The sequence below is a fragment of the Pongo abelii genome, chromosome 12, assembly GCF_028885655.2.
Source record: "Pongo abelii isolate AG06213 chromosome 12, NHGRI_mPonAbe1-v2.0_pri, whole genome shotgun sequence".
NCBI lineage: Eukaryota > Metazoa > Chordata > Mammalia > Primates > Hominidae > Pongo > Pongo abelii.
In genome coordinates, this window is record NC_071997.2 from 26,207,846 (window position 1) to 26,234,712 (window position 26,867).

The following is a 26,867-nucleotide window of genomic DNA, read 5'->3' on the forward strand; positions in this document are numbered from 1 at the left end:
TGTAATCCCAGCTACTCCAGAGGCTGAGGCAGGAGAATCACTTGAAACCGGGAGGCAGATGTTGCAGTAAGCTGAGATCGTGCCACTGCCCTCCAGACTGGGTGACACGGCAAGACTCTGTCTCAAAAAAAAAAAAAAGAAATGATTACGAGCCTTTTTTTTTTTTTTTTTTTTTTTTTTTTAGGCAAGGTCTTACTTTGTTGCCCAGGTTGGAGTGCAGTGGCATAATCACAGTTCACTGCGACCTAGACCTCCTGGGCTCAAGGAGGAACCCTCCCACTTCAGCCTCCCCACTCTTGACATCCCCACACCCCCACCCCAAGTAGCTGGGACTACAGGGGTACACCACATCTAGCTAATTAAAAAAAAGTTTTGTAGAGAAGGGGGGTCTCAAACTACTGGCCTCAAGCAATCCTCCCACCTCAGCTTCCCAAAATGCTGAGATTATAGGCATGAGCCACCATGCCCAGCCTACAGTGAGACTTTTAAGAGACATTTTCCATGTCCACGGCCTATTGTAATTGCTGTACCACTTTCTCTTCCAACTGCTTTCCTTTGCCGGCAAGAGGAGCTTGAATAAGATAAATGTTTTGCTTGACTTCTTTGATGTCCTGGATTTTCTGTAGCTCTTTTTCTTCAATCTGTTCATTAAACATTTAGCTTGGCGTTTCTTTTTTTTATTATTTTAAGTTCTGGGATACATGTGCAGAATGTGCAGGTTTGTTACATAGGTATACATGTGCCATGGAGGTTTGCTGCACCCATCAACCCGTCATCTAGGTTTTAAGTCCCTCATGCATTAGGTATTTGTCATAAGGCTCTCCCTCCCCTTGCCCCCATCCCCTGACAGGCCTCAGTGTGTGATGATGTTCCCTCCCTGTGTCCATGTGTTCTCATTGTTCACCTCCCACTTATGAGTGAGAACATGTGGTGTTTAGTTTTCTGTTCCTGTGTTAGTTTGCAGAGAACGATAGCTTCAAGCTTCATCCATGTCCCTGCAAAGGACATGAACTCATTCTTTTTTATGGCTGCCTTTTTTTTTTTTTTTTGAGACAGAGTCTTGCTCTGTGGCACCCAGGCTGGTGTGCAGTGGTGTGATCTCAGCTCCCCACAACCTCCGCCTCCTGGGTTCAAGCGATTCTCCTGCCTCAGCCTCTTGAGTAGCTAGGATTACAGGTGTATGCCACCACACCCAGCTAATTTTTGTATTTTTAGTAGAGACAGGGCTTCACCATATTGGCCAGGCTAGTGTCGAGCTCCTGACCTCAGGTGATCCACCCACCTTGGCCTCCCAGAGTGTTGGGATTACAGGCGTGAGCCACCACATCTGGCCATCTTGGCATTTCTGTTTAATCTCTTCAGCTCACTTCATTGCATCAATTGTTTTATTCCACAGGCTTTGCTGGTGTTTGATAGGTTCATTTCTAAGTTTTTAGAAATCAGATGAATGATCCACTGTAAGCTCTTTACCAGGAATGTTTTAGTCCACTTGACCTTGCAAGAATTGCATCTCTTTTAAAGTTTTTATGACATTTGGGTTTTCAAAATCTGAACACATTGTAGTTGTTGAGAACAAACATCATGCTGTGGCCAGAGTAGATGAGCCCCAAACAGAAATACCACTTTTGATACACATGTTGAACCTTCGTAGGTCCCCACTGACCACAAGCCAAGTTTGAGAGGAGTCTTTTTTTTTTTTTTTTGAGACGGAGTCTTGCTCTGACGCCCAGGCTGGAGTGCAGTCATGCAGTCTCGGCTCACTGCAAGCTCTGCCTCCCGGGTTCACACCATTCTCCTGCCTCAGGCTCCCGAGTAGCTGGGACTACAGGCGCCCGCCACCATGCCCAGCTCATTTTTTGTATTTTTAGTAGAGATGGGGTTCCACCGTATTAGTCAGGATGGTCTCGATCTCCTGACCTCGTGATCCGCCTGCCTCGGCCTCCCAAAGTGCTGGGATTACAGGCGTAAGCCACCGCACCCGGCCCCCTTTTTTTTTTTTAAACCATGTAGGGAGATGATTTGAGCTCATGCTCTCTGATGTCATTTTTTGGAGGGGAACCTTCTTAAAGTTTCCTTCACTGAATATTCTGCTCACTGATCAGGACTGTTGTTCGAGACAAATGTTCATTCAGAGGATGTGTCCCAATAGCTCTGCAGATTCATTCACTTATTTCTTGACTGTATATACCCATGTGTATGTGCTGATCTATAATGTCTTCCCCTTAGCTTACAAAAAAATAACATCATTGTCTCCATGCAGTCAGTGGGATTTATGGAACACTTACTATGTGCTAAGCCCCATGTCAGGCACTTGGATAAGGGATGCGTATGTTCTTGGGGGTCCTTCCCTTGAGGAACTCACACTTAGGAGGAGGGAAAGGTGGACCCACAGGCCCCTATGAGCACCAGAGGCATCAGAGCCACTTCCCACGTCTCATTTGTTGCCTCAGCTAAGACCCTGCAAGGTGAACCTTCCTTGCTTGCTTGCTTGATGCTTGAAGTGTACAATTCAGTGGTTTTTAGTATATGCACAAGGTTTTACATTCAACTCTCAGATGAGAACGCCTGTACCCATCAGCAGCCACTCTCCATCCCTCTCACCCAGGCCCTGGCAATCACGAATCTACTTTCTAGCTCTATGAATTTGCCTATTCTAGATATTTTGTATGAAAGGAACCATTTGGCGGGCTGCAGTGGCTCACGCCTGTAATCCCAACTCTTTGGGAGGCCCATGCCGGTGGATCGCTTGAGCTCAGGAGTTCAAGACCAGCTTAGGCAACATGCTGAAACCGCATCTGCACAGCAAGTACAAAATTTAGCTGGGCGTGGTGGTGCGTGCCTGTAGTCCCAAATACTTGCGGAGCTGAGGCAGGAGGATTACTTGAGCCCAGAAAGTTGAGGCTGCAGGACTCCAGCCTAGGTGACAAAGTAAGATCCTGTCTCAAATAAAATAAAATAATTAAAAATAAAAAGAAAAGGAACGCTACAATATGTAGTCTTTTGTGTCTGGCTTCTTTGATTTACTGTAATTTTTTAAGGCTTATCTATGTTGTAGCACATACCAGTACTTCATTCCTTTTTATGGGTGAATAATATTCCATTGTATGGTTGTTTCATGTTTTGTTTATCTATTCATCAATTGATAAATCTTTGGGTCATTCCCACCTTTTGGGTATTGTGAATAATGCTGCTATAAATATTTGTGTACAGGTTTCTGTGTGAAGACATTTTCAGTTCTGTCCCTGTATATGCCTAGGAGTGGAATGGCTGGGTCACATGGTAGCTCAATGTTGAACTTTTTTAAGAGCTGCAAAGTTGTTTTCCCAAACAGCAACACGATTTTATATTTCCATCAGCAGCATATGAGGATCTGATTACTCCCATATCTTTGTTAACATTTATTATCTTTTTTTTTTTGAAACAGGGTCTCACTCTGTCCCCCAGGCTGAAGTGCAGTGGCGTGATCATGACTATGGTCCACTATAGCCTCAACCTTCCAGGGCTCAGGTGATCCTCCCACCTCAGCCTCCCAAGTAGCTGTGACCACAGGTGCACGCCACCGCACCCAACTAATTTTTGTATTTTTTATAGAGATGGGGTTTGCTGTGTTGCCCAGGCTGGTCTCAAACTCCTGGGCTCAACCCGTCTGCCCACCTGGGTCTCTCAAAGTGCTTGGATTATAGGCATAAGCCATGGCACCTAGCCTTATCTGTCTTTTTTATTTTAGCCATCCTAGTGGATATAAAGTGGTATCTCATTGAGATTTTGATTTGCATTTCTCTGATGATGAATGATGTTGACCATATTCCATGTGCTTGTTGGCCATTTAAAAACATTATTATTATTATTTTTAATAGAGATGGCGTTTCGCTGTATTGCCCAGACTGATCTCGAACTCCTGACCTCAAGCAATCCACCTGCCTCGGCCTCCCAAAGTACAGGCGTGAGCCACCATGCCCGACCCTATTGGCCATTTGTATGTCTTCTTTGGAAAAATCCTATTCAAATACTTTACCTGCTTTTATTTATTTTTTTTTTTTGAGATGGAGTTTCACTCTTGTTGCCCAGGCTGGAGTGCAATGGCCCGATCTCGGCTTACCACAACCTCTGCTTCCTGGGTTCTAGCGATTCTCCTGCCTCAGCCTCCCGAGTAGCTGGGTCTTTTTTTTTTTTTTTTTTTTTTGAGATGGAGCCTTGCTCTGTCGCCCAGGCTGGAGTGCAGTGGCACGATCTCAGCTCACTGCAAGCTCTGCCTCCCAGGTTCACGCCATTCTCCTGCCTCCCGAGTAGCTGGGACTACAGGCACCCGCCACCATGCCCAGCTAATTTTTTGTATTTTTAGTAGAGATGGGGTTTCACCGTGTTGGCCAGGATTGTCTTGATCTCCTGACCTCATGATCCACCTGCCTCGGCCTCCCAAAGTGCTGGGATTACAGGTGTGAGCCACCACGCCCGGCCTTTTTTTTTTTTTTTTTTTTTAAGAGACAGGATCTTGCTCTGTTGCCCAGGCTGGAGTGCCATGGTACAATCATAGATCATTGTAGCCTCAAATTCTTGGGCTCAAATGATCCTCCTGCCTCAGCCTCCTGAGTACCTAGGACTACAGCCAGGTGGCACCATGCCTGGCTTTTTTTTTTTTTTTTTTTGAGACAGAGTTTTGCTCTTGTTGCCCAGGCTGGAGTGCAGTGGCCCGATCTTGGCCCACTGCAACCTCCGCCTCCTGGGTTCAAGTGATTCTCCTGCCTCAGCCTCCTGAGTAGCTGGGATTACAGGTGCCTGCCACCACGCCCGGCTAATTTTTTGTATTTTTAGTAGAGACAGGGTTTTGCCATGTTGGGCAGGATGGTCTTGAACTCCTGACCTCGTGATCCACCCACCTTGGCCTCCCAAAGTGCTAGGATTACAGGTGTGGGCCACCCGCGCCCGGCCAATTTTTAAAATTTTGTAGAGATGCGGGATCTCCCTATGTTGTCTAGGCTGGTCTCAAATTCCTGCGGTGTGGTGGTTCATGCTTTGTAATCCTAGCACTTTGGGAGGCAGAGGCAGGAGGATTGCTTGAGGCCAGAAGTTTGACACCAGCCTGGGCAACATAGCAAGACTCAGTCTCAACAACAAAAATAGTAATAACTAAAAAAAAAGACAATGAAACTAAGGCAGAAAGAGGTTAAATAGTGTGCCTGAGTGGTTAAGCCCAATTCACATCCCTGAGGAAGTACAAATGATCAGTAAACATCTGAAAAGGTGTTCAACTGCCTTAGAGGTCAAGGAGCTGAAATGTAAACAACAACAGCACTAACAGCATCATTTTTCTTTCATCCAGTGGGGCTAAATTTGCAAAGGTTTGGAGGTGGGGACTGATACTCACATGCCCTACTGGTGGGTGCATGAATTGCTCCAAACTTTGGGAAAGCAATCTGGCAGAATGTATTATTAAAATGCTTAGCACATACACCCTTGACCCTACTCCTCAGAAACAAAACCTCTGGAATATAAAGTTATATGTACAAAGATGTGCACTGCAGCATTATATGAGAGGCAAAAAACTAGAAGCCTTCGGAATATTCATCAAGGGAGAATGGCTGGGTACATTAAAGTACATTCACAGTAGGGAATATTCTGCAGCCATCACGTAAGTTAAGATCTAGATGTATTGATCTGAAGGGATATCTACAACATATATATATTTTTTGAGCCGGAGTCTTGCTCTGTCATCCAGGCTGGAGTGCAATGATGTGATCTTGGCTCACTGCAACCTCTGCCTCCCGGGTGCAAGCGATTCTCCTGCCTCGGTCTCCCGCGTAGCTGGGATTACAGGCGCCCACCACCGCTCCCGGCTAATTTTTGTATTTTTAGTAGAGACGGGGTTTCGCCATGTCGGCCAAGCTGGTTTTGAACTCCTCACCTTAGGTGATCCGCCCGCCTCAGCCTTCCAAAGTGCTAGGATAACAAGTGTGAGCCACCGCACCCAGCCTACAAAATATTTTTTAATGAAAGAAGCAACTTACTAAAACTTTGTATAGTAGTTATGTTTTTATATTTTATATTCATGTATGCAGTGATGCTCAATGGGAATTTTGCAAATCCAGGGGGCATGTGGCAATGGCTGAAGACATTTTTGGTTATCATGTCAGGGAGGTGCTAATGACATAGGGTTAAATCCTACAATGCACAACCTCCCTCAAAGAATTATCAACCCAAGATGTCAGTTGTGCTGAGGTTGAGAAACCCTGGCATAGGGAAAGGAAAAAAAGGATAAGCACCAAACTGCTAGCTTTTTCCTTATATATCTGTGCTGTTCGACTTATAATGTACATTTATTTTGACAACTGAAAATTATCCTATAAAAATAATAGTAAGTTTATTGTGCTGGCAAAGACAATGATGGAGCAGAGGTGGCAGACTGTTCCCCAAGCCAACTGTTTCCAAAGGAGACCTGAGGGACTGGGTGTGAGTTGACAGTGGTGGGAGATGGAAGCAGCAAGGGATGCGGGGACATCTGGGGAGCCTGGACCTGACCTTGGAGCTCACTCACACAATGTAAATAATCCCAGAGTGAAGCTGAGGTTTTCCTGAGTTGGATGAGGGCCTGCAAAAATTTCCTATTATTAGGCAAGCCTACTATGAGAGTGAGAAGCCTAAATTCAATTTCCATTTTATAGCCTGGAGTAAACCATTTCTGGTCAGGCAGCAGGGAATCATAACATATCAGAGCTGAATACCTCACTGCTTTGCTGAGGGGCAAGTTAGTAGGTGTTCCTCAGAAAGGGTTTTGTGGTCAATTAAGACAGGGAAACTCTGGCTTAAACTGCAGGTAAATTAAATAAGAGGTCTTTATTGCAAGCCTAATCAGAGCCTTTATTATGCTAGTGTCCATCTCCAAAAGGGTGGTCATCAAATGCAGGATGTCCCTGTCTTGACCAAGTCCTTTTTCTTGAGATCATGTCTTGAGACTTGGATGCCATGCAATACACTTTGGGAAATACTAACCTAGTTGAACGACAGTTTTACTGATGTAAAAATGGTGGCCCAAAGGATAAAAAGTGGCTGAACTAGCTGGTGGTGCTACTTTCCAGACCAATGCTTTTTTCTCCTGCCTAACACCTTAACCACAGTTGCAAAATTAACTATAGATCCTTGGGGAACATTCCTCAGAATTTTCGCCCAATTCAATTTGGAGGGGTTGCAGTGGAGGTGAGGGAGAAGGGAGTAACAGTGAAGCCATTCAAAGCAAAAACCACCTTTAAAGAAATTTTGGCCTTAGAATACAGGTTTTTTTTTTTTTTTTTTTTTTTATTGGTGGAGGGGGCACCCAGGAAGACCAGACGTGCTCCTGTGAAGCAATGCTCCACCACGTCCTTTTGAAAATATCGTAGCCTGAATGAGACAGGTGGGAGCACCTAAGCCTTCAACTCTCCCCAAGTTGCCTCCAATTGACCTCACTGGGCCAGGTGAAGCCCTATAAACTGGTTTTGTATATTCTATCCAAGTAGTAAATTTACTAAAATTACTGGATCCTACTATATACCAGACCTCTGCAAGGCATTGAAGATTCAATGATGAGCATAATTCCCACTCTAAAGGGATTTTTCTATCTGGTAGGGAAACTCAGATACCGCATGCAGCTAGCCTGTCACAGGGCTATACTGACTAAAGCTCACCCTAAGAAATTTGCACATCTTAGCCTATGGGCAACGGGAAGCTATGGACGGAATATGTTTTCCGTTTCAAACAAGGAACTCCAGTCACAGCAGGCTCTGACTCCATTTCCTGTTATCAACTCCCCTTCCTGCTCCTCCTCCCTTAGTAGCCTCGAAAAAGAGTGGCCACTTCCTTCACATCACCAGGGCCTTGGTCCTGGTAGGGGGTCCCGCCCCGGCCCTGTCCTCCTCCCCAGGCCGGGACCTCCGCACCTCCCACACACAGTACAACTCTAACAGGAAACTGGGCCAGGGCTGCAGGTAGGTCCCGTCCAATGCGACACGCTCGCGACGGCCCACGCACTGCCAGAACCAGCCCTGCCACTAACCAGCCTAGTAAGGAACGCAGTGATCTTTAGGAGCCCACTTCTAAATTCAAACCATTTGGGGTTCAGTAAGTCTCTTCACATACGGGGACTTAATAGCTTCCATCAGCAGCCTCCACGTTTGCTGAACACGACTACGGGGCCAGACCCATAGGAACTCCAATGTGGTTCAGCCGCTGAACTCCAGGGACCAAAAAGACTTTCCCACCTCCCAGCGTTGTTAAAGAGCAAACCCGCCCCCAAGCCTCAGCCACTACGCGGTGCATAAAGAGGCAGAACTGGGCATGCGCAGTTTCCGCCCCCGCCACAGTCTTGGGAGTGGGCGGGCTCGAGGGCTGGGAGGAAGCGGAAAGCTGACCGAGAGGAGAAAGAAGCCCGCCCCGCGAAGTCCCGCCTGTCTCTGCAGCTTGTTCCCGGAAGTGCTGCTAGTCGCGGACGCAATGGCTTCAAGGTTACTTCGCGGAGCTGGAGCGCTGGCCGCGCAGGCCCTGAGGGCTCGCGGCCCCAGTGGCGCGGCCGCGGTTCGCTCCATGGCATCCAGAGGTACTCGGGTCGCCGGGCGTGCCAGGGACCAGAGTGTTGCCCTCCCAGGGTGGTCCCAGGGCGGCAAAGCGGGGCGGCCCGTGCAGCTTCTCGAGGTCCCAGTGGCCGCTTTACGGTCCCCAGTGCCTCAGGCTCTGCAGGCATCTCCCTGTAATTCTGGACCGCTGCTCCTGCCGGCCCCCGAACTGACTCCGCTGCGAAAGTATCCTAAACGGAGGTGCCGGGTGACCTTGGGAGGGACCGGGACTGCCACCGGGATGGGGAGGGGTCCGGCCTCCCTTCAAACCTGCGCCCACCTCAAGCCGAGTGGGTTCTATGTGCTTTTAGACAAATGTCGACAAATTTGCCTCGGTGGTTGGAGAAAGAAAAGCTCATAGGCCGGGCGCGGTGGCTCACAACTGTAATCCCAGCCCTTTGGGAGGCCGAGGCGGACAGATCCCCTGAGGTCAGGAGCTCAAGACCAGCCTGGCCAACATGGTGAAACCCCGTTTCTACTAAAAATACAAAAATTAGCTGGGCGTGGTGGCGCGCGCCTGTAGTCCCAGCTGCTCAGGAGGCTGAGGCAGGAGAATCGCTTAAACCCGGGAGGCGGGGGTTCCAGTGAGCCAACGTCGCGCCATTGCACTCCAGCCTGGGCAACAAGAGCAAAACTCCGTCTCAAAAAAGAAAAAAAAAAAAAAGCTCCCCCCAGCGCTGCCGCTTGTGTGGATGGGGACTTGGTGGTTCTTAGGGGACCATGGATATAAGTAGCCTTTAGGAGCCTGTGAGCCCGCTAAAACTTACACAGAAGTTTCAGGGCAGCATTTTCCTTGATCATTTCTGTTTGTAATTTTTCTATCGGTCATTTCAGTCAGCGTCATAATTCACGTATCTTCCTTTAGGTGGTGTTCCCACTGATGAAGAGCAGGCGACTGGGTTGGAGAGGGAGATCATGCTGGCTGCAAAGAAGGGACTGGTAAGCAGAAACTCCCTTCTGTGTCTCCTGTGTAACTTATGGCCTTGGATGTGTTCATAGTGGTTTCCTCTCTGGGAGTATTTGATACAGGAAACTTGGCTTGTAGGAACAGTCCCCTGAGCTTCTGGAAGATAGGGCTTATTTGGCCTAATCGTTCAATTCTTTTTTTTTTTTTTTTTTTTCTTCAGGACCCATACAATGTACTGGCCCCAAAGGGAGCTTCAGGCACCAGGGAAGACCCTAATTTAGTCCCCTCCATCTCCAACAAGAGAATAGTAGGCTGCATCTGTAAGTACCTCACCTCTATTTTTTATCCACTTGCTTAATATATCCTACAATAGTCTATAAGCTGCCTCAAATCTTCAGTGTGTGAGTGCATGTTGGTAAGTTTCTCTAAGGCTCTTGACACTCTCAAGCCTCATTATGCCTGATAGTTCATCCTTACTGGAAAGAAGCGCAGCACAGCGGTAAGACTGGCTCACTGGGAGTGTGGCATGAAGGAGTACCCACCCAGCAAATATTTATTGTTATACTGCTTCTATGCCAGGCATCATTTTAGACACTAGGGATACATACCAGAATGGACCCTGCTTTACGTTCTACATAGGCAAGGGAATTATTAGAATTTACAGTGACCTTGATACAAGGTCAGTTTACTCATAGGTGAACTCAGAGCCTCAATTTCTTCATCTGAAGAATGGGAGGAGGGTTTGAACTGATCTCTTGAGATATCAACCATAGTCTTACTTGTGTATCAGAGATGTCTGAGGAAAAGAAATTCATGTTGAAAGTCTCCCTTTCTAGGTTGGATGACCATAAACCACCTTTTTTCCCTTTTAGGTGAAGAGGACAATACCAGCGTCGTCTGGTTTTGGCTGCACAAAGGCGAGGCCCAGCGATGCCCCCGCTGTGGAGCCCATTACAAGCTGGTGCCCCAGCAGCTGGCACACTGAGCACTTGCACTAAATTACTCAAAATGTGCTGTAAAGTTTCTTCTTTCCAGTAAAGACTAGCCATTGCGTTGGCTCCTTCTCCCATAGATGGCTGGTCTTATTTCTTTCCTGTATTCTTTGGTAGGCATGGAATATTCTTATTTTGGGAATAGCTATCTGTTAATGCTAGCTTGCCATCCACTTACTGAAAGTATATAACCGGTGTATAGTGCTTAGATTAATAATAAGAATAGATCGACAACCTGTAATGCAATGAATGGGACCACCTGGTATGAGAGAAAGGGGCAGGCTGAGGAGTCAGGCTGACAGGACTTAAAATATTGGCTCCATCATTTGGCTCTATCCCTGTGGACATGTTCTCTGGGGGTCAAGTACAACTACAAAAAGGTAAATACCTTATGAGGTGCTTAATATGTAAAGAGCTGAGCGGATAGTAGGTCCTCTCAGTATCATCATAGAGTCAGGGTGGCCTTGTGAAGAGAGTTTTGGGGATTTTGAAGTCTTGAGGGACCCAGGTGCAAAGTAAGAATTCATGGGGATACCAGCAGCAAAATTCAGAATATGGAACAATTTCAGAAATCACTGACTATGTTTCTTCAAATAAATTGCAAGGAGTGGGGGGAAAAGGTAGGGAGAACATGTGGAGAAACAGATAAGGGAGATAGCAGTCAGCAGCATGCACACCTTGTTTAGATCTGGATTTGAAAACAATTATAAAGGAAAATTGAGAAGAATTTGAACTCTGGATATTTGATATGTAGACATTTACTACCCTTTCAGGTATTTACATAGGTTTTTTTTTTTTAGTGTTTTTTTTTTTTTTTTTTAATGCTTGAGATACGCATGGGAATAAGGGAGGGGAGAAATGCCAAAAAAGCCCACTTTAGCTGCTTCATACCTGTGACACCTTGGGACAAGTTAAAATCTCAAAAACCTCTTACCTACAAAATGGAAATACCTTTTCATTTTGTGTGGAGATTAGCCAGAGGTGGCTTCAGTTACTGTCTTCACAAAATTGGTCCAAAGTAGGTATTTCAGTGGGAGCTGATAGAGTCAGAGAAAAGCCCCTTCCCCTCATCTTGCCCATCCTGAAGGTGTAGTCAAAGCTATTGCTTCCATCTTTGTTGTTCGTGACCTGTGTCCAGGAAATGCCCAAGCACTGACCTGCCATTTAAGGCCCTTTCCTCTGGGAAGGGGAGCTCTCAGATAACCCCCTGTGAAATCTAACCCCTACACGCCCATGAGATTAGTCTGTGCTGTCACTGAGCCCTCCTGTGTGGGTGGCCTGCCTTTCCCTTTCCACATCTCTTCCAGCTCAAACTCTGCTGAGGGAGACTTTTGACTCCCCACATCATTAATCCAATCTGTTTTCTCCCTCCCTCATCTCCAAGTCTTTGCTTTTCTTTTTTAAAATTTAACCAATTTACTTGTAAAGAAAAATTGGCTGGGCATGGCGCCTCATGCCTGTAACCCCAACACTTTGGGAGGCTGAGGTGGAAGGACCACTTGAACCCAGGAGGTCGAGGCTTCAGTAAGCCATGACCGTGCCACTGCACTCCAGCCTGGGTGACAAAGCAAGACCCCGTCTCAAACCAGAAAAACAAGCGGAAAGAAAAATCTCCAGTACATTTCCAGACAGTGGCAGGCAAAATAATGATCCCCCAAAGATGTCCGCGTCATAAATCCCTAGAATCTGTGAATATGTTAGGTCACATAGCAAGAAGGAATTAAGACTACAGATGGAACTCAGGTTACTAAATCAGCTGACCTTAAAATAGTTATTCCCAGATAATCCAGGTGGATCCAAAAAGCACAAAAGAGGCAGAAGAGAGTCAGAGATGTGACTCAGAATGGTCGGAGAGATGCAATGTTGGTGGCTTTGAAGATGGAGGAAGGGGCCCACAAGCCAAGGAAGGCAAGTAGCCTCTAAAAGCTGGGAAGGGCAAGGAAATGATATTCTAGTCTTCAGAAAGGAGTGAAGCCCTGCTGACACTTTGACTTCAGCCTAGTGAGACCCACATTAGACTTAGGAACCGTAAGATAATAAACTTTTTTATTTTTTTATTTATTTTTATTTTTTTTGGAGACAGTCTTGCTCTGTTGCCCAGCCTGGAGTGCAGTGGCATGATCTTGGCTCACTGCAAGCTCCACCTCCCGGGTTCACGCCATTCTCCCGCCTCAGCCTCCCGAATAGCTGGGACTACAGGCGCCCGCCACCACGCCCGGCTAATTTTTTTTTTTTTTTAGTAGAGACGAGGTTTCACCATGTTATCCAGGATGGTCTTGATCTCCTGACCTTGTGATCCGCCCGCCTCGGCCTCACAAAGTGCTGGGATTACAGGTGTGAGCCACCGTGCCCGGCCATAAACTTGTGTTATTTTAAGCCACTAAGTTTGTGAGAATTTTCTATGGCAGCAATAGGAAAAGAATGCACAGATCAATAAATCCAGTCCCTGAGTCAGTAGGTCTCATATTTAGCTGCACCTTAGAATCACCTGGGGATCTTTTACAACTCCCAGTGCCTAGGCCACACCCAGACATTAAAATAGTATCTTGGGTTAGGACCCAAGCATCAGAAGTTTAAAGTTCCACAGGTGTTTCCAACAGCAAGGCTGAGAACTGCTTCAGGCTAACCATATGGAATAGCTCGCTTCCTTGCCTCATGGTAACTGGGAACCCTAGTGGTGGGGGGGGGAAATATAATGTTCCCCACTAGGAAGACAAAACTTTTGCTTTTGGGTAGAAGTGGGCTCCATCTGAACCTCTGGCCAGTTAGCAGCTTAAATTGGATGCCATCTCCACTCACCAGGGAAGAATATAAGCGTCACTCTAACTGTATTAAACTCTTTCCAAGTATACAGTGAAGAACTTTTTCCCAGGGCCATTTGAAAGTAAGGTGATCTGATGCCCCATCACACGCATGTTTATTTCTTACAAAGACATTTCTCTTAATACCCACAACATGACCATCAAAATCACAAAACTACAATTTGTATATTTCTACCATCTAATCTTCAGACTCATTTAAGTTTTGCTAGAAGTTCCAATAATGTCTTCTATAGCAAAAGGAGCCAACTCAGAATCACGTGTTGCCCTTAGTTATTCCATCTGGAACAGTTCTTGTCTTTCCTTGACTATCCTGACCTTGACACTTTTAAGAATTATACCAACAACTTGGGTTTGTCTGTTTCACACTGGATTTGGGTTACGCATGGTGGGCAAGGGATGCTGTACCCTTCCTGGGAGGCACGTGATGCCGACTTGTCCACTGCTAAGGAGGTTCACTTCCGTCACTTGATGAAGCTAATGTCTGCCAAACTTCACTGTGAAGGTGCTCTTTATTATCTTATGAGGCAATACTGAGAAATGTCAATACCTTGTTCCTCATCAAACTTTAGCTTACTAATTATCAGTATGGATTCATGCTTTCTTATTCAGTGGATTATAATCCATGGCTATCATTATTTATTTTTTGATGTTTAATTTGTTCCAAATTTGGCCAGTGGGAACCTCTTCAAGCCGGCTCCTGTGGCCTTCTGACATGCCCCTATCATTCTTTGAGCTTTTTTTTTTTTTTTTGAGATGGAGTCTCGCTCTGTTGCCCAGGCTGGAGTGCAGTGGCGTGATCTTGGCTCACTGCAAGCTCCACCTCCTGGGTTCATGCCATCCTCCTGCCTCAGCCTCCTGCCTCAGCCTCCTGAGTAGCTGGGACTACAGGCGCCCGGCACCACGCCTGGCTAATTTTTTGTATTTTTAGTAGAGATGGGGTTTCACCGTGTTAGCCAGGATGGTCTCGATCTCTTGACCTCGTGATCCGCCCGCCTCGGCCTCCCCAAGTGCTGGGATTATAGGCGTGAGCCACTGCGCCCGGCCTTTTTGAGCATTTCTTTTTATTTTCTGGAATAAAATGTTCCAGGCTTGTCTTCCAGGCTGTGAATAAACCCATGAGGAAGCTGCTATTATTACCATCCCCATAATAGAGATGCGGAAGCCTGGGGACAGCTCAGGAATACTCAGCTAGCAATTTCTTGTGGCAAGATTGTGAACCCAGACCATAGCTCCAGACCCTGAGCTCTTTTCCCCCACCCCAACTTTTAAGTTATTATTTTTGAAACAGGGTCTTTGTCACCCAGGCTGGAGTGCAGTGGTTTGTTCATAGCTCACTGGAACCTCGAAATCCTGGGCTCAAGCAATCCTGCTGCCTCGGCCTCCCAAAGTGGTGGGATTACAGGCATGTGTCACCACACGCAGCGCAATTTTCTATTTTAAAATAATTTTAGACTTACAGAAAAATTGCAAAAAATAGTAGAGTTCCTACTTAACCTTCATTCAATTTTCCTTAATGTTAACACCTGGCAGTACCATAGCATAATTATTGAAACCAGGAAATTAACACTGATGCAGTACTATGGACTAACCAGCAGACCTTATCAGGATTTTGCTGGCTTTCCTGGTAAGGTCTTTTTTCCAACCTAGGATCTCACATTGCACTTGGTCTTTCCTTGTCCCCATGACCTGCCACTTTTGAACAAGACAACTCTATTCATTTGTAGACTGCCCTCAGTTTGGGTTTGCCTGCTGCTTGCTCCTGGTTAGATTGAGGTGATGCAAGAATACCAGAGGGAAAATCAGGCCCCTCTTAGTGCATCATCAAGAGACAATGACTTATGGCCGGGCCCAGTGGCTCACGCCTGTAATCCCAGCACTTTTGGAGGCTGAGACAGGCAGATAACTTAAGGTCAGGAGTTTGAGACCAGCTTGGCTAACGTGGTGAAAACCCATCTCTACTAAAAATACAAAAATTGGCTGGGTGTGGTGGTGAGCGCCTGTAATCCCAGCTACTCGGGAGGCTGAGGCAGGAGAATCGCTTGAACCCAGGAGGTGGAGGTTGCAGTGAGCTGAGATCTCACCACTGCACTCCAGCCTGGGCAACAGAGAGAGACTCCATCTCAAAAAAGCAAAGAAAGAGACAATGACTTATGGCTGGGCTTGGTGGCTCATGCCTGTAATCCCAGTGCTTTGGGAGGCTGAGGCAGGAGGTGTACTTGAAGCCAGGAGTTTGAGACTCACCAGGGCAATACAGTGAGACCCCCATCTCTACAAAAAAATAAGAACTAGTGGGGTGTGGTGGTGCACGCCTGTAGCCCCAGCAACTTGGAGGCTGAGGCAAGAGGATCCCGTGAGCCCAGGAGATGGAGGCTGCAGTGAGCCATGATTGTGCCACTGCATTCCACTCCAGCCTCCACAACAGAGTGAGATCCTCTTAAAAAAAGAAAACAGAGACAATGACTTATTACTGGGGATGTATACTCTGATTATTTGGTTAAGGTAGTGTCAATGTCTCTCCACCATAAAGTTACTATTTCTCCTTTTGTAATTAATAAGTATCTTGTGGAGGAATAGAGACAACACAAATGTCTTTACTTTTGCCCACTGATTTTTGTCTCCATTCTTACCTGCAACAATGATCACTATGGTGTTTCCTCAATGGTGACTTTCTTTTGCACAATTCCTTTGACATCAATTGGAATTTTACCATAAGTGAGAACTGTCCCTTCTTCCCCATGTATACATTTATTCAGTTATTTATTTGCATGAGTATGACTCACACATATTTTATGCCATGGCTTATCATCCGTTACAGATTTGAGCATTGGGTGCTCCTTCTAGTTGGTTCTTGTGTCCTTTAGACAAGCCCTTCCCTTTTTCACTTCCTTACTTTATGGCACCACAGAATATTCCAAGCTCATCTATTATTTTCCGTTTCAGGGAATTGTCCTAGGGGAAATGTCATGTCCCCTGCTAGGACCAAACCTTTGCTCTTGGGTGGAAGTGGCTTCTATCTGAGCTTAGTTTAGAAAATGGAGCCCATCTTCCCTCACCAAGGAAGAACACAGGCCTCACACTAATGGTATTAAACTATTTACAAGTACAGAATAAAGAACTTTTTCCCAGAATGGTATTTAGAAACCAAGATCTGGACATTGTATGTGCTCATTGCTATTGTAGTGTCATTGCTTCCAGACCTTCCCAACAGACAGGGCTAGGAAATACATGTGTATGTTCTAATGCTGGCTCTCACACACAGATGTGTTTATTTTGGTATCTATCTGTATGTATATTAAAACCATGACTTCATACTACCTCCAACTCCAATCCAACACAGGCTTCATTCCAGCTGTACTACCTTCCTCATCTGTAGCTTTTTCCAACAGTAAGAAGCTGGCAGAGTCTGAGCACTTAAACCTGCCAGAATAGGGGGTACAGAGGATGGTGCTTTGCCTTAAAGGACAAGATTTTGACAGGCACAAGCGAAGGTCATTCCCATGGAGAGAACAGCATGCCTGAAGGCTAGCAGGCAAAGGACATGAGGGGTAAACCTAAAACAGGGAAGGACAGATCTCAAGGGGCCTGAGTCAAACACACCATGTGGCTCATGAAGGTGGTTTTACCAGCATCACATCAATTGTTTCATGTCACCAGGCAGTGGAGAACCACTTGACACTTTGGAGTAGGAGGTGTCAGAACCAATATTATCTGGGCTTTAGATCCACGAGCAAATAGATTGGGTGGCCAGGGAATGGAGCTGTGGTCATAAGCTACGGTGGCAGTGGCTGTGCTGGAAAAGAAAGGACCAGTGGGAAAGGTACTACAGAAGAACCACACAACCTGGTGACTGACAGAGTGGGAGAGACAGGGAAGAGGAAAGTGTCGATGGATAAGGCTCTAACCTGGGAGGCAGGGAGCCAGTGGTGCCATTAACAGACCCCTGGGGGAAGAACTGGTCTGGAGGGTGCCCTAACATAGAGTTCTCCGTGCAAATTCTGCTTTCCCTTTGAGGGCCAGTGCAAGCATAACTGCCTTGTGATCACAAAGCCTCACAAAACGCCTTGGCAGACAGGCCTCAGTACTCTCCCCACGCCTACCTCATCTCCTCAGTCCTGGGCCTGCCCTCGGCCCTCCAACAAACCCCAACTGCCTACAACACACTGCTCTGGTCACCATCTTTCTATGGCTGGCCACCCATCTCCCAGGACACAGCTAACAATCCTCCACGTGCCAGCTCAACCCACCTTTTTGGTTCATCTCACACAATGGCCACAGACCACTGACCCTTCCCTGCTGACTGGGCATTGGGTCCCTGCCTTCCTCTCCAGCCCCACTGGTCCCAGGTGCTTCTTTGGGCTCTCACATCTGCGTAGAATGCCTTCCCCCTCTCTGGCTAACCTCTGGGCCCTTGCAAGTTGGCCTGACCCACCTGTTGGGCTAGATGCCTAACGCCTTGGCCCCCACAACTCTGTACTAAAATGGCCCATCTGTCTTACTCCCTTGACGTGTGTATTTGTTAGGGCAAGGATATAACTTGTTGACCATTGGCCCCAAACACACAGCACCATCCTGGAAACACTGTAGGTGCTCAAACACTTAAGGAAGTAAAGAGCACACATTCTCCAAACCCTAATTCCTCACTGCTCCTTCTGCCCTTCCTCTCCCTGCTCTTCTGCCTATTCCTCTAGGGCCTGGCTAAGCTCACAGCCTCTCTGCCTCTCCCTGCCTTCCCCATCCTGACTTGTCTGAAGGTGTGAGCTTGCATCATTGCTGGTGTCCACCAGCCTTAGCCCTGGCTGAATGGGGTTAGCAGAGGTGCCCAAACAGGCCTGTCCAGGGTCCGGGGGCAAAGAAGGTAGCCTGGTTCTACTTCCCCTGGTGGACTGCAGCAAGGGAGGTAACAGGTGAGGGAATTATGCTGCAGGGTGAGAGCCCAGCCTCCTGAGGCCTTTTGTGCCATGTTGGCGGACCAACCACTGAAACCCTCACACTGCTGAGCTAGAGCCAGTGCCTTGCTGCATTCGCTCTGGTCCTTTCTCTCAAAGTCCCCAGGGATGGAAGAGCAAACAACAGCACAGAGGGTCACAAGAAAACACAGCCACACACTGGGCCTTGTCCATAATTATTACTATAATCATTTACAAAAGTTTCTTTTTCAGGCAACCGTGTTAAATTATTGTACATATCTGAGAGAGGGAGGTGGGGCCCTGGCCACAGCAAAAGTGACGACCTCTTTCTTGGGTGAGGTAAGAAAATGTCCCCCACCCCCTTTTAAGTCTGACTCCTTATTAAGTGGCTTCCCCTCAATAAATGGTGAGCATCAACCCTTTCCCACCCAGGGTGCCAAGGGTAGAGGGAGGAGCAAGTGGATGAAGTGCTCTGAAAAGGATAGTGCAGCAGCTCTGGCCACCGTGCATCCTCTGCCCTGGCTCTGAAGGGCCTGACCCTGGGCTGCACCCCCTTGCTGGGGATGGAAGACCATTCAGTACTCAGCCCTACACCAGGGCATCTACCCAGGAAGATAGGAGGACAGAGTGTGAAAGGGGCTGTGTCACCCTGTCAGGTCACGAACAGGAGGTGGCAATGGATGCACTGACACACCAGTGGGAGCTGCTGGCTGCCCCTTGCAGCCCACTCCCCAAACTGGCTACCCAGGCATCCAGGCATTCTGGCTCTGGAGCTCAGGGAGGCAGCCCTGAGAGTCGGAGCAGAGAACCACAGGCCCAGTTGGCCCTGCCAGGGGGATACCCACAACAGCCTGACATGGCGCTTAATTCCCACACGCCAGCTCAAGGCTCCTGTCCATGCAGCTCAATGTTACTTGTGTGTGCATGTCGTGTGTGTGTATAGGGGAAGGCTGCAGGGGGGCACTGCTGTGCCGCCCACCCAGGGGTTCAGGGCATGCAGGGGACCCTAAGCCTAGTATACGAGCCCAGACCAAAAAGGGTTAAAGGCTCTGGCTCCCCTCCCTCCCCCTCTCCCAACATGCCCCACCCTCCTTGGGCACTAGAAAGTTTTGCGATGAATAGCACGGGAGCCATCCTCTTCATACTCCTTTTTGGACACCCACATCTTCTTAAAAGTGTCCAGCGAGGCCAGGATGGAGCCGCTGTGGGGATGGAGGGATAGTATTGCTGTGGACCTGTCAGGGAGCCAACCACCTTCCCGGGCGCTCAGAGTTCCATTTCCCTAATTTGGGAGGGAAATCCACCCACCTCCAAGTGGCCTAGGCCAACCATGGGAGGAGCATCCAGGGTAAAGTGATCTCCTCCCAGAGCCCTCCCTTGAGCCCCGCCTCACCCAATCCACGTGGAGTACAGCCGTTCCTGCGGGGCCGAGATCTAGAGGGAAGAAGTGGCCACGTTAACTGTGGGTCCCCACCCAGAAGCCATCCTCCCAGCCTTGGGGTCACCTTCCCCAGGTCCTGAAGCCTGACAGCAAAGGCATCAGCTGGGGAGTGGCAGCAGCGGCACTGGGAAGAGCAGGACTAGGTGGACGTGAGCTGGTGAGCGGGTCTGGGGGCAGCATCAACCCTTCCTCCCCATGCCAAGGCTGCCAGTGCCCTAGCACCCCAGGGGGAGTTTCTGTAACCTCACCTTGATTTTGATATCCTTTGGGGCAAGCTTCTTCACTTCACTGAGTAATCGGTCTCCGAAGCCTGTGAACACAAAGCTGGCTGAGCCTGGGGTCTGCACCCGGCCTCCTTGCTGCTAGCTCCCGCACCCAGCCTTCAGGGCCCCCAGCTACTGCTGGCCCTCTATCGGCAGCTCTTCCCAGGATGAAGGGCAAGGCTGAGAAATGATCCAGCCCCATGGCTGCCTGCAGGCCCTGCGTCCTCACAGAGGCAGCGTGAGATGAAGCCGCACATGCTCCTTGCTCAACACTCACAGTACACTTTAGAGCTTGTGTAAACTTCTCCTCTATTCACAGAGTAAACAAAATTTAATTTTAAATTTTGGTCTGTTAAAAAAAAAATGTTCATTGAGCACCACCAAAAAGCCAACAGAAAATGGCTCCGGGTAGGGGTATACTCTCTAAGGGTCCAGCTGCCCTGGGCCTCGTCTCATCACCACCAACTCTCAAGCCACAGTACCTTTGAAAAGCGTTGAGCCACCTGAGAGCACGATGTTGGCGAACAGTGTCCGGCGCAGGTCCATGTCGGACTTGTGTATGGCGAAGGCCACCACCTCATGGAGCCCCTCACTCTCATCCCCCACAAGGTCCGGCTGGAACAGCAGCTCGGGGGCCCGGAATCGTGCAGGCCCCACCTTTAGTGTACAAGATTGAGGCAGACAGGCTTCCTGGAGAAGCAGGCTACCCCTTCCCCCAGGCTGGGCATCAGCTGCCACTCCAGTGCCAGGCCCGGCCACTTACATCGAGCGTGCTGCCGTCCGGCAACGTGTACTGCACCTTCTCCGTCTCCAGAGCCTCATCCTTCTGTGGGTTGATGGACAGGTAGCAGGCTCGCTGCGGGGACAGGGACACAGCCCTCAGAAGGCTGCACCTGGGACACCTGTGCCTTGGTGCCACCCTTTCCTCACCCCAGGTCGTGTCCACACCCTCTCGCCCCTCGTCACCTCTTTGATTGTCCGGACAACCTCAAACTCAGCCGAGGTATGGAAGTCAACCCCTTCCTTGCGCAGCAGGAGTCGGAGGTAGCGGGAGACGTCGCGGCCGGCAATGTCCACCCGCATGATGGAGTGAGGCATGGCAAAGCCCTCATAGATGGGCACGGCATGAGTGACCCCGTCCCCTGAGTCTAGAACCACTCCTGTCGTGCGTCCCGTTGCGTACCTGTCACCAGGTCAGCATCCCCTCACCTCAGCCACTGAGGCACGGGGACCTCCTCACCCAGGGGAGGAACCCTGGCACGTCTGCATTATCTAGTCTGAAGAAAGGATACGAGGGACTCCCTAGAGGAACAGTCATCAAGGGGCTGTTTTTCCAGGGAAGTCAGACCCTGGTCATGGCAAGCAGGAGGATGGCACAGGGAGGACAGGACTCAGGGAGGCCAGGCTTAGGGGGCACTCACAGACTGAGCACAGCCTGCATGGAGATGAACAGGGCCGGCACATTGAAGGTCTCAAAGAACACCTCTGCCGCCTTCTCCCGGTTTTTACTCGGGTTGAGCGGGGCCTCCGTGAGGAGCACAGGATGCTGCAAGGGACAGGACAGTTGTAGACATCCGAGGAGGAAACTTGCAAGGCCCTAAAAGGCTCTTTCCAGAGAACCACACCCGCTGGCGCACAGGCGGCTCAGCCTCCTACCCCTCCTGAGGGCCCCATCCCTTTATCTGCTGGCAGTTCCTGTTCCAGAGATCCGGCTCTCTGGAAGATTCTGCCTAGCAGCCACTGGGTACGCATGCGCACCCAGACACACACGGAAAGGCAGCAGGCCCTCTAGAAATGCAAAGGGGAAATGTGGGAGCCCGGCGAGGAGGGATGCAGAGGAGAGGGGCACAGCCAGGAGAATGCGGAGCATGCAGGAGGGGCAGCCGCCACACCTCCTCCGAGAAGGTCTGCAGCTGGTCCTTGGAGTAGACGTACTGCCAGATGCGTTCCATGTCGTTCCAGTCTCGCACCACGCCGTGCTCCATGGGGTAGCGGATGGTCAGCAGCCCCCGGTGCTCCTGGTGGGGTGGGAAGGGAGGTGTGGCACCCGGCCCTTGCTCTGCGGTTGCTTTCCGCCCTCCTGGAAGCTGACCCTCACCTGCCCTGACCAGAACCTCACCTGCCCTGACCAGAACCACCCCTGCTGGGTGTCCCAGGGTCTGTGGCAGGTCCTGAACTCAGCATGGGCTCACCTGCCCACCAGCTTCTTAGGCTCTCAGAGCCCAGCTAGCTTCAGCTGGGGGGATCAGAGAGGGTGGCAGCGTGCCCCGCAATCTGCAGGCCCTCTTCTTCCCCATTCTCACTGCCGGCACATCCCCCACATTCTCCTCACACTCTGCCAGCTCCCCTCTGGCCAGCGCTGGCACCTTGCAGCCGCCCAACACAGCCCCTCCTGGGCCACCTGACCTGCGCCTCTCCCCCTAGCCCTTTGGCCGGTCCTCACCAGTCCCGTTTGCACTGACATGCTGCCTCCACCTGCCCTTCGATGTCCCCCCAGCCATGCCCCTTCTCACCTAGCACCACTTAGCTCCTCTCACCACCTCGGCTCCTACGGACCCCATCTGTGCGACCCCCACCCTCTGCACCTCCAGCTCAGGCCTCCCCTTTCTGGGCCCAGAACCATGCATGCCCCATGCCCCAGCACCCGACACAATGCTCCTCAGGCGCCTAAACTGCCCTTGGCCAAGCTCAGCTTGCTGTTCTCCCCACACCCACACATGCTCTCCTGAGGGTCTGATCAGGCCATGCAGCCCCTTGGTGGGACACTCCGGCTCCACTGTGAGAGGCGGCCCCATGGCCCTCATTAGAGCAGACATCAAGTGTGTGTGATTCTGACTCTTATATCACTTTTTGATCAGTTCTTGGTTCTGTAGCTTCCAAATAGCTTCTAAAAGACAGGACATGATGAGCTCTACCCATGATCCGTAGAAAAGGAACTGCTGCCCCATCTCAGGGGGAGGTGCCCCTGCACAGCACTTCCCAGCTGGAGCCTGGAGGAGGTACCCGGGAGGTCACCAGCAGAGGCCCAAGAACATGGGCCTCTCACATATGCCATTCCCCTGCAGCTGAGGACCCCACACCCAGGGAAAGGCCGGCTCCTCGGTGTTACCTCTGCTTTTGGTCCGATGAAGAGGTCCCCCTCCAGGGCTCCAGCCATCACCCGCATGTGCTTGGGCCGCCCGACACTGTTAGGACGGATAACGTCAGCAAGGTGGGCAGGGGGCATGGCGGAGCTTGTGTCCAGAAAAACTGAAATCCAACCATAGCTGCCCAGAGGGTACCTGGCCTCCAAACACCAGGATGTGGCTGGGGTGCACAGGTTGGAACTGGGGCCTATGGGGTTCGGGGCTAGAGAAGGGGCCTAGCCAGGATGAGAAGCTCAGGGTCAGAAGGCATGGTCAGCAGAGACAGCTGCGTGTCTGAGTGCCAGAACCCAGCCCTCCATGGCCCAGCCCTTGCAGAGGGTCAGCTTCCTGCAGCCAGTGACTCAGCCCACGCTCCTGACTTCAGTGGGGCAGGGCTGCCGTCACCATCCACAGACTGAGGGAGGACAGCCCCAGGAAGCTGGGTCAGGGCTCCCTTGCGCACCCTGCTCTCACTCAGTCAAGCGCCGTACCCCACTGCCAGCGCTTCTGGATCAGAGATTCAGTTCTTGGAAACTATAGGATCTGATGAGCTACCACTAAAGGCAAAGGAACCTCTAATTGTACCCACGCAGTCAGACAGGAATGCAGAAGCTTGACAGGGAGCACCATGCTAGCTCTGTCCCAGACCAGGCCGGGCTCAGGCTAGCCTGCCACTCAGGACCTAGGATCCCCTGCTGCCCCCTGCCTTTAGGCCACTCATTCCAAAGCCTCCAGGATTTGTGAAGAGGTGCTCCTAAGGGCAACTTTCCCAGTGGGCTCGTGGCGGGTGCAAGGGGCACCCCAGGCTCTCTGGGTTTGCAATTCTCTTATTCCCGCCCCCACCAGTACCATACAGGGCAAAGGATCCCCTCTTAACTGAAACAAGACATTTTCTAGAGTCTGAAAACAAGCCCGGCAGAAAACACTTCCAGGGAGGAAAGGGTGGCTGTGCATCTAATTCCTCACTCTTCCTGCTCCGAGTTTAGGGCTCCCCTCGGAGGTGTCTCCCTTTATTCTTGCTGCTGCTACCACACCCCATCCCCAGGGAAATGCTGGTTGCTTTTCCTCCTTGCTGGCTCAACAAGACCAAAACGAGAGACTCCAAAGACAAAGGGGAACCCTAGAACGCTTGTCTTGTTCTTTCAGTGCTCTCTCAAGAGTGTCAACCTCACAAATTTGGTGTTTTCCATACAGGTCAGGGCAAAAATTGTCTTCAAAGAGCCCTGTGACAGAAGGCCAATGTTCTTACAGAAGGTAAACAAAAGGACTGAAGCTGCTGCCTGAGCCACACTTACTAGTTTGGGAAACAGTATTTGGGAATCTGGTCTCCTGCAAAGCCAGCTTTAATCACCCCCGAACCCTGCAAGGAAAAACAAAGTTTAGCTGCCCACATGCACTACCAGATGAAGCCAGTCCCCCACAATGGAGAGGGCTGGCTGCCCCGTCAAGACAGGCCAAGGAGGAAGCCAGGGACCCTGCCAGGATCATTTACAAGTACACCTATGGTTCAAGATTGGGAGCAATTTTGTATCCCCCTGCTCTGGCAACATTTGGCAATGCCTGGCACCTGGGGAGAGGGGACATGCAGTGGGGGATGCTATTGGCATCTAGTGGGCAGAAGCCAGGGATGCTGCTAAACATCCTACAATGCACAGGTGAGCCTGCACTACCAACAATGAGCTAGCCCAGAAATGTCAATAATACAGAGATAGAGAAACCACGAAGGGCACCTTCCTCTGCACAACTAATGGTTGGCTCCAGCAGGAGGATTCCATAGCACATGCTACTCCCAAAAGCTAGAAGAAACCCCTCTGCGTGGGGTTTTTTTTTTTTTTTTTTAACAGCTTCCTTCTCCCCCAAGAACCCAGAAGGCATGGAACATGGACCACCTACAGGGCCTGCTGGAGAAGACCAATGGGTGCATGGGATGACTGGCAGCTTCCCTCAAGTGGCTTCCCAGAGACTACTAGGAGAACTTGGTCCTATCGCTGCCCCCACCTGGAAGCTGGACTTAAGGATCCCCCAAAGAACGGGTCAGTTAGAAACCTCCCACCCAGCGAAGGGATCAGCTTCTCAACTCAGCCCCACCACTCTTCATCGCAACCCTCTGAGTCTGCAGCAGAAACAAACACCTCCAAGTTACACAGGAGGGGCTGGAATCCCTAAGGGGCCGAGCGGTAGCCTTTTTAACTTATAAGCCTGTTGATTAGCCTATACGAGTTATTTGCACATCAACAAAGGAAGCAGCCTGCTCCTTCCTGCAGCGTCCTGCTGGTGTGACAGCACGTCCCCAAGCTCAGGGCTAACCTCCTTATTAAACATCCCCTGCTGTGACTCAGGGAGCCCACATGGGTACTCAAAAACAGTCATTCAGGGACCCCACGAGGTCATGCGGGAGGGAGACAGATCCCAGAAAGAGCACAACTGAGTCATTACCAAAAACTCCAAGGCCCGCACACCAGACGCAGATACCCAGCTAGGGGCAGACTCAAAGATCCCAGCCCTTATCTTCTCCCCATATCAGAGCTCGGAAGCCAGAAATCTTCCTAAGGCAGCCGAAAGCAAGCCGAGCCCCACTGCTGAAGGACAAAGCTGCAGGAAGCCTGATGACATCTTTCCTCTGAGGCTTCCAAACGATCACCCCAAGTTGCTTGCTGATACTGGGAAGAGTGGCCATGAACTCTCCATTGCCCTGCTGGCTGTGGAATGTTTGCTCAGCACAGGGAGCATTTAAGGAGAAAGTCAAAGTAGCCAAAAGGCAAACCAGATGGTGGTGGACATGTGGGTGACAGAGCATCCTGCATTTGTTGCCTCGGGGTGCAGCCCCAAAGATAAAGCCAGCAGTGTGCAAAGGACAAATGCTACCCCACCTCCGCCAGGCAGCCAGAGCCAGGGCCGAAGGACGCGGAAAGGGACTGGTATCGAAACCTGCCCAGGAACCGCACTCTCAACTGAGAAGAGTCCGGGGCGCGTCCCCGCCTGGCCGCCCGGCTGTGACTCAAGCTCTCCTGAACTTCCCCGCCCGACTAGGGGAGGGGTCGGGGAAGGGGCTCTGCGACGCAGGCAAGGGGGCTCGCCCCATGGCCGGCCTTACAAGGCCAAGCGGGCGCGCGCCCCCGGGGCGAAGCCAGCGGCCCGGCGGGGGCGACAGCCACGCACTGAGCGGAGGACGCGCCGAGGCGGGCGGGGGTCTCTCCCTGCGCCGTCGCGTGCGCCCCCGGGGGCGGGGCGCCCGCCCTCCCCCTGGCTGCCGGGCCTCACGTTGTCGATGACCACAGGCTGGTTGGCGATGATGTCGTAGGACTCCATGGCCGGGCCGCGCCGGCCCTGCCCAGCAGGCGGGCTGCAGGAGGGACTGGATGGGCGGGCGGGCGGGAGGACCGGGACGGCGGCGGCTCCCGACGCGGCGCCGCTCCCCTCCCTCCCCGAGCCTGCAGCCTACGCGAGCCCCGCGGGGCTTTTTGGAGGGCGGGCCCGGCGGCCAATCATCGCTCCCACCTGGCCCGATTGACAGCAGGTGCCCGGGGCTGGCTGCGCGAAGGGGGCAGGGCCTCAGGAGGCTGGCCAGCCAATTGAGGTCTGCCGGAAAAAAGTTGTCGCGGCGTTGCCAAGGTAGGCTGCGCAGTGTCTGGGATGATGTCATGGCTCCGTCTTAAAGGGGACGCGGGTGGCAGAAAGTGGAGCTGGGCTGATGTGCGGGAGCGGCCGGAGTCTGTGGAGCTGGAAATTCACCGGTCCAGGAAGACGTCTTTCCTGCGTCCCAGCACCTTGGGCCACGCTCCTTGGTGAGAGCGCCCTCTCCAAGGAGGCTGGCCCTGGATATTTCAC

The 26,867-nt window shown here is 50.5% G+C and overlaps 3 protein-coding genes and 1 pseudogene across 10 annotated transcripts in view; 2 read left to right on the forward strand and 2 right to left on the reverse strand.

Annotated features, from left to right (window-relative positions):
• Positions 1 to 485: 485 nt before the first annotated feature.
• Positions 486 to 7,676, reverse strand: LOC112132075 (probable ribosome biogenesis protein RLP24; annotated as a pseudogene).
• Positions 7,677 to 8,443: 767 nt separating this feature from the next.
• On the forward strand, positions 8,444 to 10,559 carry COX5B (cytochrome c oxidase subunit 5B). The gene is made up of 4 exons (NM_001428040.1): positions 8,444 to 8,566; positions 9,448 to 9,521; positions 9,710 to 9,809; positions 10,362 to 10,559. The coding sequence occupies exons 1-4, from the start codon at positions 8,464 to 8,466 to the stop codon at positions 10,472 to 10,474; spliced, it is 390 nt and encodes a 129-aa protein (NP_001414969.1). The 5' UTR covers positions 8,444 to 8,463; the 3' UTR covers positions 10,475 to 10,559.
• Positions 10,560 to 18,413: 7,854 nt separating this feature from the next.
• ACTR1B (actin related protein 1B) lies at positions 18,414 to 26,556 on the reverse strand. Of its 4 annotated transcripts, none has more exons than XM_054547224.2 (11): positions 26,538 to 26,556; positions 24,335 to 24,399; positions 23,024 to 23,099; positions 21,807 to 21,932; positions 21,336 to 21,460; positions 20,881 to 21,097; positions 20,678 to 20,770; positions 20,397 to 20,571; positions 19,900 to 19,961; positions 19,604 to 19,644; positions 18,414 to 19,412 (listed from the first exon to the last, which is right to left on the reverse strand). In XM_054547224.2, exons 3-11 carry the CDS (start codon positions 23,078 to 23,080, stop codon positions 19,310 to 19,312), a joined length of 999 nt encoding a protein of 332 aa, XP_054403199.1. In that variant the 5' UTR covers positions 23,081 to 23,099; positions 24,335 to 24,399; positions 26,538 to 26,556; the 3' UTR covers positions 18,414 to 19,309. The 4 variants fall into 4 exon arrangements, with proteins under 4 accessions (XP_054403199.1, XP_002811715.1, XP_063569586.1 ...); XM_002811669.5 differs by lacking the exon at positions 26,538 to 26,556 and adding an exon at positions 26,301 to 26,475; XM_063713516.1 differs by lacking the exon at positions 26,538 to 26,556 and adding an exon at positions 26,199 to 26,348.
• The window catches only part of C12H2orf92 (chromosome 12 C2orf92 homolog), a 39,882-nt gene continuing 39,413 nt past the window's right edge, over positions 26,399 to 26,867 (forward strand). For all 5 annotated transcript variants that reach the window (XM_054547211.1, XM_054547214.1, XM_063713518.1 and 2 more), the window contains exon 1: positions 26,399 to 26,651. In XM_054547211.1, the coding sequence (XP_054403186.1) occupies positions 26,399 to 26,651 (253 nt within the window). The remainder of the gene's footprint in view (positions 26,652 to 26,867) is intronic.

What these genes read in the sequence shown, in the direction of transcription:
- ACTR1B (XM_063713516.1), bottom strand. Translation starts at nt 26,348, where the DNA reads ATGGAGTCCTACGACATCATCGCCAACCAGCCTGTGGTCATCGACAAC. An exon ending in CGGACGGCAGCACGCTCGAT is followed by an intron (nt 20,572 to 20,677) that starts GTAAGTGGCCGG and finishes TGTACACTAAAG; the next exon opens with GTGGGGCCTGCACGATTCCG. An exon ending in CAAAGGATATCAAAATCAAG is followed by an intron (nt 19,645 to 19,899) that starts GTGAGGTTACAG and finishes TCTTCCCTCTAG; the next exon opens with ATCTCGGCCCCGCAGGAACG.
- COX5B (NM_001428040.1), top strand. Translation starts at nt 8,464, where the DNA reads ATGGCTTCAAGGTTACTTCGCGGAGCTGGAGCGCTGGCCGCGCAGGCC. An exon ending in TCGCTCCATGGCATCCAGAG is followed by an intron (nt 8,567 to 9,447) that starts GTACTCGGGTCG and finishes ATCTTCCTTTAG; the next exon opens with GTGGTGTTCCCACTGATGAA. An exon ending in TGGCTGCAAAGAAGGGACTG is followed by an intron (nt 9,522 to 9,709) that starts GTAAGCAGAAAC and finishes TTTTTTCTTCAG; the next exon opens with GACCCATACAATGTACTGGC.